General features: G+C 38.0%; 1 protein-coding gene across 4 annotated transcripts in view; it reads left to right on the forward strand.

The window, feature by feature from the left end:
* Positions 1-18,358, forward strand: part of C24H18orf54 (chromosome 24 C18orf54 homolog) — a 48,578-nt gene that overhangs the window by 18,086 nt on the left and 12,134 nt on the right. For 2 of the 4 annotated variants that reach the window (XM_027525805.1, XM_027525804.1), the window contains exon 9: positions 4,110-6,669. The exons of 1 other annotated variant lie outside the window; for it this stretch is intronic. In XM_027525805.1, coding sequence (XP_027381606.1) covers positions 4,110-4,182 — 73 coding nt within the window. In that variant the 3' untranslated portion in view covers positions 4,183-6,669. Of the gene's footprint in view, positions 1-4,109; positions 6,670-17,124; positions 17,162-18,358 lie in introns of those variants that run through there. One more of the 4 variants, XM_027525807.1, reaches the window with a different exon arrangement.

Here is an 18,358-nt window from a genome sequence, read left to right on the forward strand (position 1 = left end):
AGCCCAGAAGATGTTTTTCTTGGTGGAAATGAACTCTGAACCATATGTAATTAACCACAAAAATTGATACTGATTGTACAGGTGCTTTTACCATTTTCTATAATTTTTTTTTTATAGTAATAACTTTTTTCTAGCTTAGACCATTAGTAATCTTGTCTGCTGCTGCTGCTGCTAAGACACTTCAGTCGTGTCCGACTCTGTGCGACCCCAGAGACGGCAGCCCACCAGGCTCCCCCGTCCCTGGGATTCTCCAGGCAAGAACACTGGAGTGAGTTGCCATTTCCTTCTCCAATGCATGAAAGTGAAAGTGAAGTCGCTCAGTCATGTCTGACTCTTAGCGACCCCATGGACTGCAGCCTACCAGGCTCCTCCGTCCATGGGATTTTCCAGGCAAGAGTACTGGAGTGGGGTGCCATTGCCTTATCTAGTAATCTTGTCTACAGAAGGCCAATTTTAGAGAGTAAGAGTCCAGTTTTGTTAGATGGGTCTTAGCTGTTGATTGTTTTGGATTAGCTGAAGCAACCTCAATTTGGCTTTTATTTTACATTTTGAAAGAATTATCAGTAAGGCATTTGTAGTATTATGAAGTAAGTTTAGATTTATGAAGAAAGCATGTCATTTCCCCTCTCCCCCTTATTTTCAGTCTTTAGATAAGACTGATTTAGGGACAAGTTAAAATTAATTCAGTCTCAGAATTCCTCTTACTAGACTGCAAAATATTCTGTTTAGGATTATGGTCATCTTTTCATACTTAAAAGGACCCAACTTTTGCCTAAGTTATAGGTTGTATTTTAGGTGCTTTAATTACTTTTCTAGGGTGTTTCTCCCCAATCCTCAAATAACTGGATTTTCTTTCTAACAGTTTGGATTGCTAATCAGTTCATTAAAATATCTTTTTTAGCTTTAGGAAATTCCAAGATCTTAGTATGGGTTCTGTTTACTCCCCTGGACACAGTTTTCTTAGGTTCTCCTATTAGAAATAACAGAGATAAAGGTTCATTGGACCTGAAGTATAAATGGCTGATACAGCTTAAGATATTATTTTTTCCAGAAAGATTTTGCTTTTAGTAGGAATCAGAGTTATATTTGTTTTGTATCCCTATAATACTTAGTTTTGTCTTATACATTTGCATATTAAAATTATCATCTTTAAGCAAATGAAAGAATTGGTTTTTGAGCCAGTACCTTTTCTAGGATCTTTTATTATGTCGTATAAGCTTAGGTTGGTTGTAAAAAATGAGCAGTTGCATATTGTTCTCACGCTATAAAGGTCAGCAATGGTGGATGATTGCAAAATTATCAGTCCTCCAAAAATAATTTGGTTTTGGCCTCAGGACATGTAGTTTTGTATATAAATTGGAGATGAATGTGTAAGAATTCTCAATAATAAAGGTCATGCTGTGAAGACCATGCTTAATGATAGCTGGAAAATTGTCTTGTTTCTCAGATCTCCTTTCCTGCTCAGTTTTCTGGTGTTCGTTCTATACTAGGGATAGACAGAATTAGCTCTCAGACTTGTAAAACATGACCCTAAAGCAAAGATTTTTCTTTATTCTAATGTGCTCGTATGTTACTTAGATCTAGAAAATAGTAGGCAGTTTGTCTTGAAAAGCTTTTTGTTCAGTTCCTGCTGAATACTAAGCTGAATATTGGTCAGTAAACATAGTATTTAAGAGAACAGCCAATGTAGTTGTACTAATAGAAAAGCAAATGCGAGATATCAATAAGTAAATTAAAGTATAGCTGAATTGTCATCATATAATCAGTGTTGCTGAGTTTCTGGGAGTTGATTTGTATGTATTTGAATGGTCATTGGTAGATGCATTGTCACAATGAGAAATGAGTTTTTAAATTTCAGTTTTTAAGGTGAATGATTACTAAGTGTTGTAATATAATCCTTAAGTTGATATTTTCCCCATTAACCTGCTTTTTCACTTTTTGACAGAAGAAAATCAAGAAAAATTTCCTTCTGCAATTTTATCCTTCCCTTCTCCCTTACTTACCTTTGAAATACCAATCACTTTTGATAGTCTAAGTAGATGGCTTTATTCTCAAAAGAGTTAGATGAAAGGAACTGCCAACTGATTGTATAACTGAGGTAGAGCGACTAAACGTTTCATATTTCTACTTAGCTTTTTTATTCCTTTCCATTATTACCCACCCACCCCCCCTTTCCACCTGACATAGTTTTTTAAAGGCATAAAATATACGACATGGGATTAGAAAGGAAACCAGTTATACTGAATTAATTATGAAAATATTTAAATACATTTCTGATTAGTAATATATGCTTCTCTATTGCATTTAAAATAAGACAATACATTTAAAATACAGGTAAGTTAAAATTCATTTTGTAAAAACGTATTATTGTGAAGGTCTTTTGCAAAACTTGAATAAAAGCATTAAACAATTGTGTGGTCTTTTACTTAACCTTTCACATGTTGATCAGCAAACGGTTAAAGAGAATGTTGGAAGACTGATGTCTGGGTCACCACTGAGACTTCACTGTTTGGTGGATGAACAACTAGACTTAAAATTTTCTAATAGTTATCTAGTTATGTCATATGAACTTTTGGACTGAGACAGAAAGAATGAGAGTACCTGTGTTATAGCAGTGGATTTAATAACTTGTAAGTTTGTAACTATTATATAACTTGTAATTTTGGAATAGTCATGAGTATAGAACATACTTGCAATGACTATGTGATATGAAAATATCTCTGACTTCTGTAGCATATGAGATCACTTTAGTCTGTTGCTTACATTCATAATGGAAGGAAATGCTAATTTAGAGATAGCATTTAGTGAAAATAAAGATAATTCCCCCCCATCCCATTGTATAGATCCTTAAAATCTAAAGAATCTGTGGTCCTCCAATTTTGTAAACAATGAGATTGGATTCTAGCCGCTTGTCTTTCTGTCTCTTGAATCACAGCCTGAAAAGAAAAAGGAAGATAAGCCCCAAGTATTATATTTACAGATTATATTCTTCCTCATAAATGTGTGTCTAGGAAGAAGAAAATTCTTTAAGTAGAGAGAGATTACTATAGGATGTAGAAATAATAAAGTCTAGTTTTACCTGTAATTGCTTAGTAACCCTGGGTGAATTATTGTCATTTAGTTAATGAAGATGACAATCTCAAAAATTAACAGAAGCTGTTGAATGGGTGCCAGAATTCAGATTATTACATTTGAGTGTCTGAGAAGTAGAGCATGGGGAAATAGATGTGATATAATATAGTAATTAACACTACTAGTTTTCTCCATCTTACTCTTGGTAAAGTGGAGGATGTATTTTATTTATTATACATCATTACAACTTTTCACTAATTTCTCACCTTAAAGATTACTGCACATCATAATTGTTAACATTATTTCTGTTTTTCTTAGTCTCTTGTTTATCAGAGACATATTTTTGTATGGTTGATTAACTTATATTTTCTGAGTGATCCTCAAGGATCTAAAGGGTAGGGGAGAGGGAAAACTGGAAGAATACTTTCAGAGGAAGACTGGAAAGGGTCCCTGTCTTCTTGGTTTGTCTGAGGAATGATTGGGAAGACTAGGTTGCTGGTATACTAACATTATTCAATGTAATTGTCATTTGTTTTCCCCATGCTCAATAAAAATGAGTTTTCCTCAATTGTAACTGATTCTTTAGTGCTATTTTTAAAATTTTAGCTGCCTTGAATGTATATGTTAAAAATGAATTATGTCCTTTATTCTTAAATGATATACATAGTATATCAAAAGGCATCATCTCACTCTGAAAATCACATGGAAAAGATGTTTTAAGTGTGATACAAATAGTACCTGTTATTGTTTTTTATTAGGCTACTTGGTACACTTAAAAAGAATATCTTTAGATGTCAAACATAAGTTTTTATGTGTTTATAGAATTTTAGGTGAATTATTTTAGCCTTGAGTTACTCAGATTGCAAGGTTTTGTAAAGAAAAATTTTCATAGTTTTGATGCTAAACATATTCCGTAAGTTTATCTCTCATACTGATTTTGAAGTTAATAAACAATGTAATGACCCTTTCTTACTGTCTGCATTACCTATTCAGTCCTTGATGTTGGTTGATAATGTGTTTTATACTTTTTAATGAAGGGCTTTGCACCATTTATCTCGCCTGAGAGACCTGGTTGATGATACCAGTGGGAAACAGTCACCGAAAATATGAAGAGGAAAATAAAAGTTTAACCAATAAATAGTCACCACAGAACAAAATGTATTTTTTTCACATCGCTTAAACTGACAGTTAACTATAAGCCATACGTTATTCTGTGATTGGTTCAAGTATTACATATTTTTTAAAAATCAGACTTGAAAACGTCCGTATATTTTTTTGTGGCCTCTCCTCATTTTGTGCCAAAACACGAGAGGTGAATTGGGAGGACCCATAGTCCTAGTCTGACTTTGGTCTTCAGGCTATCATAAGTCGAATAGTCAAAGATGGATGATTTCTGTTCTTGAAGCTTACATGGACTTACACCTTCTTCAGCATCCTCATGATTTTATCTGATTCTGGATCATTTAGAAGCTTTTCTTGGTTTCTATCCAAAATCTCTTAAGTTAAATAGACTTATAAAGGTAGCATCCAATGTAAGGAGCTTAAGGAATATCAAAATTGTTGATGTATCTTATCTATATGGAAGTATGTTACTTTCAAGTTGCATAAAGCAAACATTTAAGAATATGTTGTATTTGCAAATAACATTAATTGATGCAGTGCTAAAAGGAATATTGTTTTATATTGTGAATTCCAGAAAAACCTCATTTAATTAATGCTTTTATTTTATGTGAGAATATTTGACAGTATTTCACAGTTTTTAAAACATTTTGCGGGGAAGAATTTAACATTTTGATATTTCTTAGATTTAAATTTTGAGGTTAGCTCAAACTAGTTAAAAACCATATTTGACCGATTGCTTTATGAAATTTGGTAACTGAAATGACTATGGAAAATCAGTAACTATATTAAAGCTATTTTGTAAATGCTGAACTTTATTTAAAGCAGTCTGTAGAAGATTTGTCACTAGCTAGAACTAAACAGAGTTCTCTAATTTTGGAACTTCTATCAAGTGAACTTCTGATAAGCAGGAAGCATGTTTACTAACAAAATGAAGAAATAAGTCATAATACGTGGCAAAGTATATTTAAAAAGCCTGATGAAATTAAAGAGTATGTTTGTATGTATACAAATTAACACTACTCAAATTTTGGAGCATTTTTTGCTAGTACCTTTACTGTCAAATAAGAATTTCTAAGCACATTGGGTGAAAGAATTCCTGCCCCCCGCCCCCACCACCTCAATTTAAAACACCACATAAGACCTTTGTTGCAGAAATTACATGTCAAAGACTGTAGAGTGAATCTTGTCTTTTTTCCCTTGCCTAGTGAATCAGAGTCACTACTGTTCTTTTTGCCCAGTTTGAGAGTCACTTGCTAGTAAGTTTGTTTACTCTGGATGTGTTTTTGCCACCTACATTCAATTTTCTGATTATGGTCTTCTGCTTCACAGCGAATAGTTTGCATACAATGAAACAAGACATTACTTTGATGATTGCAATGTGGTTGGCTGTTAAGTGTGGATGGGTTGATTTTAAGTTGGATGAATTGAGCTTTTTAAGTGGATGAATGAATGGATCTGAGCTGAGCATGTTTCAGGGAAATCCAGGATTTGACGAATTCTAAAGGCACAGCACATACCGGATAATTATGTATTACATGTTGATCAGACATGATATATTTAGTGTACATAGAAGGAATCTGCAAAGGGACTGTGCTTAATGACTCTGTAACACTGATTTGGTTAGTGCTTCATTTGCAAAAACATAGCTCCAATACTAAATAACATAAACTTGTTCTAGAATTTTAACTAATATTTTAAGAAACTTGATGATACTTATCCCAAAGTTTTTTTTGTATTAAATATGGAAGTTTTTAGCAAAAAAGAGAAAACTTTACATGATTAATTGTAACCTTTAAAAAATATATCAGTGATTCAATAAGAAAAATGTAAATGATAAGTGTTCAATAAATTATTTAAGGAATTTAATTAAATATTTTAGCATTTATTATTTTGAGATTTCCAAAGGAAAAAAGACAACAGTATTGAGACAACTGAGTTAGGAATTTAAGGCAATTAGATTTTAAAAATAGCATTGTGAACATAAGGCTTTATCAACCTTTTTCTCTTTTAGGTGTATTGAAAAATACTGAATAGAAAAAGTGATAAAACTTTAATGACATTTCAGGTTTTTAGTTGAGTATGAAAAAATTGAACAAACCTAAGTACAAAAATTATCTGAGATCCAGGGATAAAACTGTGATGAATATGTGAAGACTTGAACTTAACTACATTTTCCTTATTATCAGTAGGAACTCTTCAGTTTTTTCTGGGATAATTTAGTTCAGATTCATAGAGATTTCTGACCACATTGAGGAACTCTGTGTTGGGTTCATTTGTGTTATGTGTTTCTCTCTCTAGTTTTGTTATTTCTTGTTGAAGTTTATAAATGTGGGTTTTGGGGGGTATTTTGTATATTTAATATTTGGGATAATGTTAAATCATATGTAATTATACCAAAATATTGCCCGAAGTTAAGTCATGGCAAGATTTTCTTACCCCGATGTTTTGAATATGTGGAATCACTCATAGTTTTGATTTTATGTTTCCTCTTTTTCTGTCCCACTTTTCACAATGTTTAAAAATCTCTTTGGTAGAAGTGCTCTCGGAAGTAAACTTGCCAAGGGGGTGGGCTGAACTGGGGGATTGGGATTGACCTGTGTAATACATTGTGCTGTGCTGTGCTCTGCTCAGTCGCTCAGTCATGTCTGACTCTTTGTGGCTCCATGGACTGTAGCCTGCCAGGCTTCTCTGTCCATGGGGATTCTCCTGACAAGAATATTGGATGGATTGTCATGCCCTCCTCCACGGGATCTTCCCAACCCAGGGATCAAACCCAGGTCTTGTGTACTGCAGGTGGATTCAGTACCTTCAGAGCTACCAGGGAAGCCCAGGAATAGTGGAGTGGGTAGTCTGTCTCGTCTTCAAGGGATCTTCTGACCCAGGAATGGAATGAGAGTCTTCTGCATTGCAGGCAGATTCCTTACCAGCTGAGCTACCAGGGAAACCCATATAATACACTACGATGTATAAAATAGGTAACTAATGAGAACCTACTGTACAGCACAGGGAAACAAACTACTCAGTGCTCTGTGGTGACCTAATGGGAAGGAAATCCAAGAAGAGGGGATACGTACAGTTGATTCACTTTGCTGTTCTGCAGAATCTTATACAACATTGTAAAGCAACTTTTCCAATACTAAAATGGCTAAAAGGCAAGTAGCATGAAAGGGAGCAAAACTGATCTATGGCTAAGATCTTTTTTGAACAACTAGTTTTTTATCTTCCCAGTTTATTCTACATTGTCCTTACTGTAGACCAGACCTGACCAATTCAGTGTCGCAGCCTCTTTACTGAGACTAGTCCACTTGCCTCCTAATACCTGTTTCAACCTTATCCATTCTTCCCCTCATTTTTGGTTCAAAGATATCCTGACTAGTCTTTGCAAGACACTGTTACACATACCACTACTGTAATCTTACTGATTTATTTCAGCAAGTTTGCTGTAGCTAAATTGCTTTACTCAGATTCTGCCAAACTTCATATGTATGTTTTCATTTTCACCTTTGTACATATTGTTTCCATACTTGAAATACTGTGCCATTTCTTTAAAGCTCTGACAGAGCTTATCCTTTATTGCCCAAACACTTTAACCTTCCAAACTCTGGTAGATTGGCTCTCCTTTTTCTTTCCCCATCATGTGTTTAACTGTTAGATTTCTTATTTTAAGTATTGGATGTACCTCTTGTAGCAAGATTTGTATCCCTAGGGGATAAAATGTCTTAAAAAATATTAGAAGATTGATTTTGTTTTGTCTCCTTGATAGTGTCCCTTACATAGTGATGTAATAACCAGAGACATGTTAATCGATTAGTTTAAGGCAGGTTTCCTGTATAAGATTGTAAATTCATGATGGAAACCACATCCTTTATGTGATGTCCTACAAATCCTTTTTAAAATGAGGTAAATTAAACCTATTTTGGAAGACTTTTCTTTTTTGATATTGCAGTTTATCAAGCAAGATTAACATTTATGTATTTTGGATGACTTGGCTGTAAGCTTTCTAACGTCTTGAGCCTTCAAGACTTTTATGGTTTTGGGGTTTTTCTATATTCTGCATTTCATCACGTACATGACCTATGTTACAAATCCGTTCCCCAGACTAAGTCTAGGGAAACTTTCAGTGGCTGGTTTTCACTGTGTTGCTTCTGTGAGCCTGGCTAGACGGGAACCTGTTAGTCTGGGTCCAGTCTAGAAACAAACCACACAGTGGTTTTAAACAGGAGCAACTCAATATACAAAAGTTTTAAACTGGTCAGACCCACTGGAGTTCAGTGTTTGCAGCAGCTGATGAAGCGATGTTTCCCTGGACCAGGCTGCCTGCCTGCCTCCCAGGTTCCGCAGAGTGGGGGGAAAAGTTCTAAATTATGACAAAATAAGTCTTATCTGGTACCCCAGAGCTAAGAGAGAGGACTCAAGTAGGGACAAGCTTGCAAGTACTCAAGGACAAGGGATCTCAGATGGGAGTCTGATCTTGTTGAAGGGGCAGCCCACTGAATGGCAGAGTTTACAGGCTTGCCCAGACCGGAGTCTGTTTGCAGTCACTGGGCAAGAAGGAAGCCACCCTCCAAGATTTAGGGAAGCTGCAGCTAGTGACCAAGTGTGGGCCTGGAGAGAGAGTGAGGGAACCTTCCGCATGCTGGACGGTGCTGGCTGGATGCCAGGAGCAAAAGGGGTTTGTATTGGGAAAGTTGAAAGAAGGTGATCACCGGCCTGGGCCAGGTCTGTGTGGTGCCAGGGAGAACCATGCATTCTGGGACTGTGACTGGGACAGAGAACCACTGGGTTTCTTCATATCCTTCGAGTTAACTGATGCTGGAGCTGCTGGAAAGCTGCGAGTGAGCCCCTTTGGGGTGAATTTGGAGCTGAGAGACTGAATTGATGACTGGCTCGGAAACTTGTCAGGTACTTGAAAGGTTTTGGTGGGAAAAAACATCACAAGGGGAAATCAAAAATTGCTTCACCTGTCCACCTCTGATACCCTGTTTTGCAATATAGCCTGTCCAAACCAATAACCTGGCATAAAGGTAAAATAACAAAAATGTCAGCTCATTTAGGAAACAGGCCCAATAAGAAATCTTGGGTCAATATTTTCAAAATTAATAAATTTGATAATTTTATAGAAAAAAAACTGAACTAGAAATCTGGGACTATTATAAACATTCTGGAATACAAATGAAGATCAGAATTTCAGAGGAGTAGATTGCATTCAATTTTTCATCGTGATAGCCACATAGGTTTTATATGAGTGTTTCTGGAAATGGAGCATTTCTTGCAACTGGAATGCTTTGCATTGTAGTATATTGCTTCAATTAAGCCACGATTTGTTTTTGTCTCCCACATATTACCCTTATTTAATTTTGCCATTCAAGGCAATCTCATATACACATTTTGGTCTTAAAATACTGAAACCAGCAAAAATAATGCTACTTCCATCTTTCAGGCTGTTTTTAATTTCCAAATACTTAGGACACAATTTTATGTTCATAATTGCCTCACTTGTAATAGTGCCATCTGGCTTTCCTTTTATTGTTTAAATGTCTAAATTGTACAGGTGATCCAGAGCCCTACTTAACAAGGTGCTAGAGTATGCATTTATTTTGCACATTGATAAGATTAGCATATATTAGTTTCAGGTGTATGACATGATTGAACGTTTATGTGTAAGTCTAGTTAATATCCACCCATTTTATTTTTTCTTATTGCCATCCATAGCTAATTTTTATACCTCAGCTTTGTTGAGGTATAATTGACAAATTGTAAAGATATTTAAAGTGTATGTTATGTATACACATTGTGAAAAGATTCTCCCATCTTGTTAATATGTTCATCACCAATTACTATCTTTTTTTGGACAGTTAATTTTTAAAAAATATGGCATCGAATGTCCAAGATGTGTAGAATAGGTGCATGAAAAGTCTATGATTCTTCGATGATTTATTATTCCATTCAGCTAGCATGCATTTGACTTCCCTGGTGGCTCAGACGGTAAAGTGCCTACAATGCGGGAGACTCAGGTTCAGTCCCTGGGTTGGGAATATCCTCTGGAGAAGTAAATGGCAACCCACTCCAGTACCCTTGCCTGGAAAATCCCATGGACGGAGGAGCGTGGTAGGCTTCAGTTGATGGGGTCACATAGAGTTGGGCACGACTGAGCGACTTCACTTTCACTTTTCAGCATGCATTTGGCTTTGTGGAGGTGGGAAGGAGGAGAGGAGAGGGTAGGGGTAGGAGAGATGATGGCAAATAAGGTATGACTTATCACGAGGAACTCGATGGAAATATATAAACGGATACAGTTATATACCACCAAGTAAGTATTGTTTCAGAGAAATGAAGCTGGAGTAATAGCTATTAAGGCACAGACGATGGAGCAGCTAAGTGGCCGGAAGGATCAGGAACAAATTCACTTAGGAGGGGATGCTTGAATTGATCTCCAAAATGAACAAGTTTTTCATCAAAGAAATTGGACTGAAGGATGTTTAGACAGAGTAAGACATTCAAAGGGTCTTCCTTGGTGGCTCAGTGGTAAAGAATCTGCCCGCTAATGCAGGGGATGTGAGTTCAATCCCTGGGTCAGGAGATCCCCTGTAAATGGCAGCCCACTCCAGTATTCGTGCCTGGGAAATTCTGTGGACAGAGGAACCTGGCAGGCTACAGTCCATGGGGTTGGAAAAGAGCCGGACATAACGACTAAAAGGCAACAGCAACAAGACGTGCAAAGACTTGAGTTGTTAAAAAAGGCCGGATACAAAATTTTTTATAGAGTTGGGTATACTGTGTGTCATAGTGGAGGAAACCTGTGCTTTAACATCAGGCAGATGTGTTTTATGATTCTACCATTTATTAACTCTTGTGAACAAGCTCCTTGATCCTGCCTGAGGCTTCATTTAAAATTTCCTTTTCATTTGTAACAGCTGCTTCGAAGTTTTGTTTCAAGGATTGAATGATAATGCCTGGCATCTGTGATCTTAGTAAACACTAGCTGCTAATAATGCTAGTACACCTAGGTAAGGGAGGTGCCAGGAATAAGGCATAGGCTGATTCTACCCTTGTGGTTCCCCCTTCTACTCTACATTATTGTTAAGTTGCACAGTTGTGTCCAACTCTGCGACCGCATGGACTGCAGCACTCGAGGCTTCCCTGTCATTAGCCATCTCCCAGAGTTGGAGTCGGTGATGCCATCCAGCCATTTCATCCTTGCTGTCGTCCCCTTCTGCCTTTAATCTTTTTCCAGCATCAGGGTCTTTTCCAATGAGTTGGGTCTTCGCAGCAAGTGCCAAAGTATTGGAGCTTCAGCTTCAGCATCAGTCTTCCCAGTGAATATTCAGGGTTGATTTCCTTTAGGATTGACTGGTTTGATCTCCTTGCTGTCCCAGGGACTCTCAAGAGTCTTCAGCAGCACAGTTGGAAGGCAGTTTTTCAGAGCTCTGCCTCCTTTATGGTGGAGCTATATGCTCTACATTACAGGAAGAATTATTATTGAAAAACGTGTCTGATGATGTACCTCTTAAGCTTTCCAGTGGCTACCTGCTGGAAAAGTAGTTGTGAAGTTCCCACCGTACCCTGAAAAGCCCTAGATGATGTGCCAACACCCCTCCCGTCACTCCTCAAGGCCGAAACCTTTGCTACCACTCTGCTCTGATTCAGCCACGTTGGTTTGGCTGTTAACCAAATAACCACAAATATGCCTCTGTGTCCAGGCCTTTGCAGTGTCCTCCATCTTGTCAGTCTTTACACAAACGCCTCTTAATTCCCTCCCTTACTTCAGGTGTCTGCTCAAATGCCACTTTATCAGACAAGCCTACCCTCCTCCCTGCCCCGCTATTCTACTTTACTCTTTGGTGGTGGTGGTGGTTTAGTCACTTAAGTCATGTCTTTGCAACCCCATGGACTAGCCTGCGAGGCTCCTCTGTCCATGGGATTTCCCAGGCAAGAATACTGGGATGGGTTGCCACTTCCTTCTGGGGATCTTCCTGATCCAGGGATTGAACCCACATCTCTTGTGTATCCTGCTTTGGCAGGTGGATTCCTTATCAACTGAGCCACCAGGGAAACTCAGACCTAATTTTTCTTCACTGAAACGTGAGGGCGGGAACTTTGTATTATTCACTATTTCAGTTCAGTTCAGTCGCTCAGTCGTGTCTCTTTGCGACCCCATGAATCGCAGCACGCCAGGGCTCCCTGTCCATCACCAACTCCCGGAGTTCACTATTTACTCCTCAACAACTAGGATAGTGCCTAGTAGTAATTTAAAGAGCTACGTAAGTAGTTCTCTGAATGAGGACCAGAGAGTGGCTTGGGGACCCTTCTGAGGCAGGTGGTGTGCTCAGCTGAGAATTGGATTTTATTCCCTAGGCAAAAGGGACCTATGTTTTTGATGCAGCCTTGAGTGAATATTAATTTTTGTTAGTCCCTACATTGATTTATGGCTGCAGTCAGACTGAACTGTTTTCCAAATACTAAAACCAACAGTTTTTCTTCCTTCTGATAGTTAAGTCTTTAAAATCTGATACCACAGCATAAATGCATTATGTTAGTAATTTTTCTTAGGAAGTAAAACTATAAAGCAGGCCGTATTTAGTTTTTTTGCTCAGAATTAGTTTTACTGATGTTCCTATGATGTTTTATTGTAAAATAAGTCCCTAGAATATAGGTGTTTTTTTTTTTTTTTAATAATGTTTAGAGGACTATTTATTTGTCTCAGGTTGAAGTACTAGATGCTATTTGATTTACTGAATGATTTATGTGGGATTTTGGATACGAGTATAAGAAGACAATAGAAGCACAAAGAAGTCTCTTGGAGTGGGATTCAGAAGTCCTCATGACAGGAGCCCTGGAAGGACCTTGATAATGCCCCCGACAAATGAACCACTCAGCACTCCTTCAAATCATTTCAGTCTTCATTTTTTTTTAGACCTGAGGGACATATGAAAAATTTTATTTAGATTTATTTCATCATCTTCGGTTAAAGAGGTATCAATTTTCTATTAAAAATGGCCAAAGTTTAGCAAACATTTTCCTACTTTCTGCTGTAGTTCTCATTCATTGTGTGTGTGTTTCTGAGATTTCTTACGAGGGTTTAAACTTTAAATATCTTATTCCCTCCTGCCCCTTCTTAGTTGGGGTGCCTTGAGCAAGTTAGAGCTGTAAGATTGAATTTATAAAGCAGAGCTAGTGGGGCTGCTTCAGAACACAGTTGAAGGGATTGAGAGAATGCCTGTAAAACAGTTCCTTAACACAGTGCCTCACCGTAGGGAAGTGCCCAGTGTAAACTATTATTGCTAAATACAGTTATGTCAGTGCTTGTTTTCAGAATTTCAGCTAGTCATAATTGTTGCCATTTAGCTGTCTGTGTATGGTTATTTTGTAGAAGCCAATCCAAGTCTTAGTAAGGACTGTTTAATTTTTTTTTTCCCCACTAGAGGGCACTGCCTGCTTTGGCAGTAACAACATTAAGAAATTTTGTCATTGGCCTTGTTCAGTCGCTGAGTCGTGTCCAGCTCTTTGTGACCCCATGGACTGCAGCACACCAGGCTTCCCTGTCGTTCACTATTTCCCAGAGATTGCTCAAACTCCTGTCTGTTGAGTCAATGATGCCATCCAAACATCTCATCCTCTGTCATCCCCTTCTGCCCTCAATCTTTGCCAGCATCAGGGTCTTTTCCGATGAGTCCTACTACTCCTTAATCTGGTTTTGAGCTTGTGAAAGTCACTCAGTTGTGTCTGACTCTCTGAAACACCATGGACTATACACAGTCCATGGAATTCTCCAGGTCAGAATACTGGAGTGGGTGGCCTTTCCTGTCTCCAGGGTTTTGAGCTTAGCGCCTGGCATTCATTCTCCGTTACAGCTCTTGAAAGCTGATGGGGTGTGTTAGGAGATGATCTTATCTCCCTCTTCCTTCTCACATCAAGTTACAACCTTTTAGAAAGAAGCATCTCTCCCCATTCTGTAAACCAGATGTATTCTTTAGACTGTAGTCATTATGATTAGGAGCCCTATTCTCTTCTCCCTCTTCAGGAGGCTTCAGTCCAGAAGTGGTTCCTGTTAGACCACTAATGTCCTTTGTGTTCTCTCTCTCCTTAGTTACTGTCCCAACACTCACATAATGGAAAGGTGTTTTAGCTTAGGCACATGTGTTTGCCTTTGTAAAGTGGTGGCCATTAAAAGGAACACCTGGCTTTGGGTTTTCAACAAGATACAGGCTTGACATCTTGAGTTGGGAGTGGAGGTTCAGGGGAAGTACCCTTGTCACTTACCCTTCAGTCCTCTTTCCCATACGTAAAGCAAGTTTAGTTGGTAGACAAAGCCAGTGGCCAGAGCCTCCCCAACAGTCTTAATTTCAAGTCAGAGAAAAGGTGTGAGATGGGGAAGGAGTGTGTGTGTGCTCAGTTGCTTCAGTCATGTCTGACTCTGCGACCCTATGGACTGTGGCCCACAATGCTCTTCTGTCCACGGGATTTTTCAGGGAAGAATACTGGAGTGGGTTGCCGTGCCCACTTCCAGGTAATTTTCCTGACGCAGGGATCAAACCCACGTTTCCTCTGTCTCCTGCATTGCAGGCTGATTCTTTACCCATTCAGCCACTTGGGAAGCCCTGGGGAAGGACAGAAAGCAAAAAAACGCAGAAAGGTGAAATATACACTGAGGAAACCAGAATTGAAAGAGACACGTGTACCCCAATGTTCATCGCAGCACTGTTTTATAATAGCTAGGACATGGAAGCAACCTAGATGTCCATCAGCAGATGAATGGATAAGAAAGCTATGGTACATATACACAATGGAGTATTACTCAGCCATTTAAAAGAATACATTTGAATCAGTTCTAATGAGGTGGATGAAACTGGAGCCTATTATACAGAGTGAAGTAAGCCAGAAAGAAAAACACCAATACAGTATACTAACACATAATATGGAATTTAGAAAGATCGTAACAATAACCCTGTATACGAGACAGCAAAAGAGACACTGATGTATAGAACAGTCTTTTGGACTCTGTGGGAGACGGAGAGGGTGGGATGATTTGGGAGAATGGCATTGAAATACGTACAATATCATATATGAAACGAGTCGCCAGTCCAGGTTTGATGCACAATACTGGATGCTTGGGGCTGGTGCACTGGGACGACCCAGAGGGATGGTATGGGGAGGGAGGAGGGTTCAGGATGGGGAACACATGTATACCTGTGGTGGATTCATTTTGATATTTGGCAAAACCAATACAATATTGTAAAGTTTAAAAATAAAATTAAAATATGAACAAACGTTGATAACACCACTATTTTGAACTCACAGACCTTGCTTAGGTTAATCTTTTCATGGATTAGTAGAAATTTCAGTTTGCTAACTAGTGACCATGCCTACAATGTAACCTTACACACGGGAGGTTATAACCTAGTTTGCTTGTGACTTAGGATTTGTTTTCTGTATACAATGGAATGTCAAATTTGAGGGTCCCGATTTCTATGTCAGGGCTCTACTTGGCCATGGCCACAAAGAGGAACCCCCAAACATGAAAGAGTGAGTAAGGTATACAGGTGAGGGGTGAGGAGAAGAGGGGAGGATCTTCCAGGATGTTCAAAAGGTGGGGGTTTCTGTTGTCCAGTAGGGATAGATGGGGAGCTCCCCTTTGAGTCACGTTTGTAGAGTTCTGAATTGTAAAACTGGAGTCTCTGTATCCTAGTTCTAGATTCTAAAAATGTCTAGATTTTATAGCATGAAATTTTTATAGCATTCTCCATGACCCAGAGTCTCAGATTCACTAACACTGGTTTGCCATCTCCTTCTCCAGGGCATCTTCCTGACCCAGGGATCGAACCCGTGTCTCCTGCATTGGCAGGTGGCTTCTGGTTACCACTGAACCACCAGGGAAGCCTGTTGTCTAGAGTAGGGATGGGCAAATTATGGCTCATTTTTGGAATTTAGCCTGCCGCTGGTTTTCTGTACAGTCCACGATTAAGAATGTATGTTTTTAAATGATTGAATAAAATTTAAAAGATGAATATTTTATGACACATAAAGAATACAGTCTCTGTCAACATTACTAGACCAAGCACTCAATATTTCCAACTTACACAGAAAAGCAAATTAGAAACAATTTTTTTAAATCACAGCATAATTTCTTCAAAAATATAAAAAATAAAAACGAGGCTGAAGTCACAGTAAGTTTAGAATGGCTTGTTTGTTAGCCAAATAAGGAAAACTGCTTACGGACAGTGGGTTTATTAAATTCTGCTTAATTGAAACACCTGAAGAAATTGTCCAGAGGAGATAAACTTGTTTAATACTATTAACTTCTTAGGGAGAACAATTGACCAAAGAGTTGATGATTTGGGGGAGCAACATTGATAGTTAAAAATTGGTCTAGTGATATTGATAGAGATTCTTTGGTTTTTCTTATCTCTTGATGAGTCCAAAAGGTATTATTGATACTATTAAGTTGCTTTCTTTTTTATTCCAGGGGTCAAAGATGAGTTTAAAGTGTCAAAGAATTAGCCTCTATGAATAGTCTGCATGTTACAAGTAAAAAGGGAATAGTTCAAAGAATTTTAGAAAAACTAATCAGTAAACATGAAGTGGAATCTGCTGAGACATATTACAACTTACAGTGACAAAAACATGCATCAAGCAGAGGAAAAAAGCTTAGTTGTACAAATTGACAAGCGTTGTGAAATGTAAAATGTTCATAGCTTGCCTGTGGTAATATTCGTTAGCAGGTACTTTGCAGAAAATATTTGAGTCTACCACGTGTAACTGAACCAGTAGCGTCAGTGGTGAACTTCATTTGCCCTTGTGGACTTAACCTTTATCAGTTCTGTGAACTTTTATCAGGAATAGAAGCGGATTGTTCTTTCTTGACCTATCACACTTCAATTTGATGACTCAGCAGTGGTAAAGTTTTACTGTGAATTTTTTTTTAAATCTTAGGGCCCAAATCGAAATTTGTTAATTGAGAAGAGCCTGTGTTCCTCTACTGTAAGTACTGAACGGCTTTGGAAATTAGCTTTTGAGACAGTTAAGCTTCTTAATGAGTTCAACCTAAAGTTGCAAGGTAAAACATCAGCTATATGCTTATCTTATATGTGATATCATCATTTTGATGGCAACTAATGTGGTTTGCATTTTAATATCAAATACTGCTCGTGCTTTCAAATGTTAACACAAGAAAGAGTTCTACTCCACAAATTTAATAGACAGATTTTAAGGCAGTAGCATTTTTTGGACCTCTCTGCAAGTACAAAGATTTCCAAAATTTTTTTTGGTACGTTCTTAAAATGTATTTTATTTTCATTTTTTAAAGCTTTCCATTTTGTATTGGGGTATAGCCAATTAACAGTATTGTGATAGTTTCAGGTGAACATCAAAGGGATTCAGCCATATGTATACATGTATCTGTTCTCCCCCAAAGTCCTTTCCTATCCAGGCTGCCACATAACGTTGAGTAAAGTTCCATGTGCTATAAACAGGTCCTTGTTGGTTATCCATTAAAATATAGCAGTGTGCACATGTCCATCCCAAACTCCCTAACTATCCCTTTCCCCTAGTCCTTCCCTACTCCAACCCCTCCAACCATAGGTTCATTCTCTGAGTCTGTTTTGTGAGTTCATTTGTATCATTTCTTCTTAGATTCCACATATAAGGGATGTCATACAGTATTTCTCCTTCTCTGTTTGACTTAAGAGGACTTGGAAATTTAAAAACCTATTTAATTGTACAGCTGAAGAGCTTTCACCTGGTCTTCAATTGAAGGTGATCTCACACGCTAGTAAAGTAATGCTCAAAATTCTCCAAGCCAGGCTTCAGCAATATGTGAACTGTGAACTTCCAGATGTTCAAGTTGGTTTTAGAAAAGGCAGAGGAACCAGAGATCAAATTGCCAACATCCGCTGGATCATCGAAAAAGCAAGAGAGTTCCAGAAAGACATCTATTTCTGCTTTATTGACTATGCCAAAGCCTTTGACTGTGTGGATCACAATAAACTGGAAAATTCTGAAAGAGGTGGGCATACCAGACCACCTGACCTGCCTCTTGAGAAACCTATATGCAGGTCAGGAAGCAACAGTTAGAACTGGACATGGAACAACAGACTGGTTCCAAATAGGAAAAGGAGTACGTCAAGGCTGTATATTGTCACCCTGCTTATTTAACTTATATGCAGAG

This window comes from Bos indicus x Bos taurus, chromosome 24 (genome assembly GCF_003369695.1).
Source record: "Bos indicus x Bos taurus breed Angus x Brahman F1 hybrid chromosome 24, Bos_hybrid_MaternalHap_v2.0, whole genome shotgun sequence".
In the NCBI taxonomy this organism is placed as follows: domain Eukaryota; kingdom Metazoa; phylum Chordata; class Mammalia; order Artiodactyla; family Bovidae; genus Bos; species Bos indicus x Bos taurus.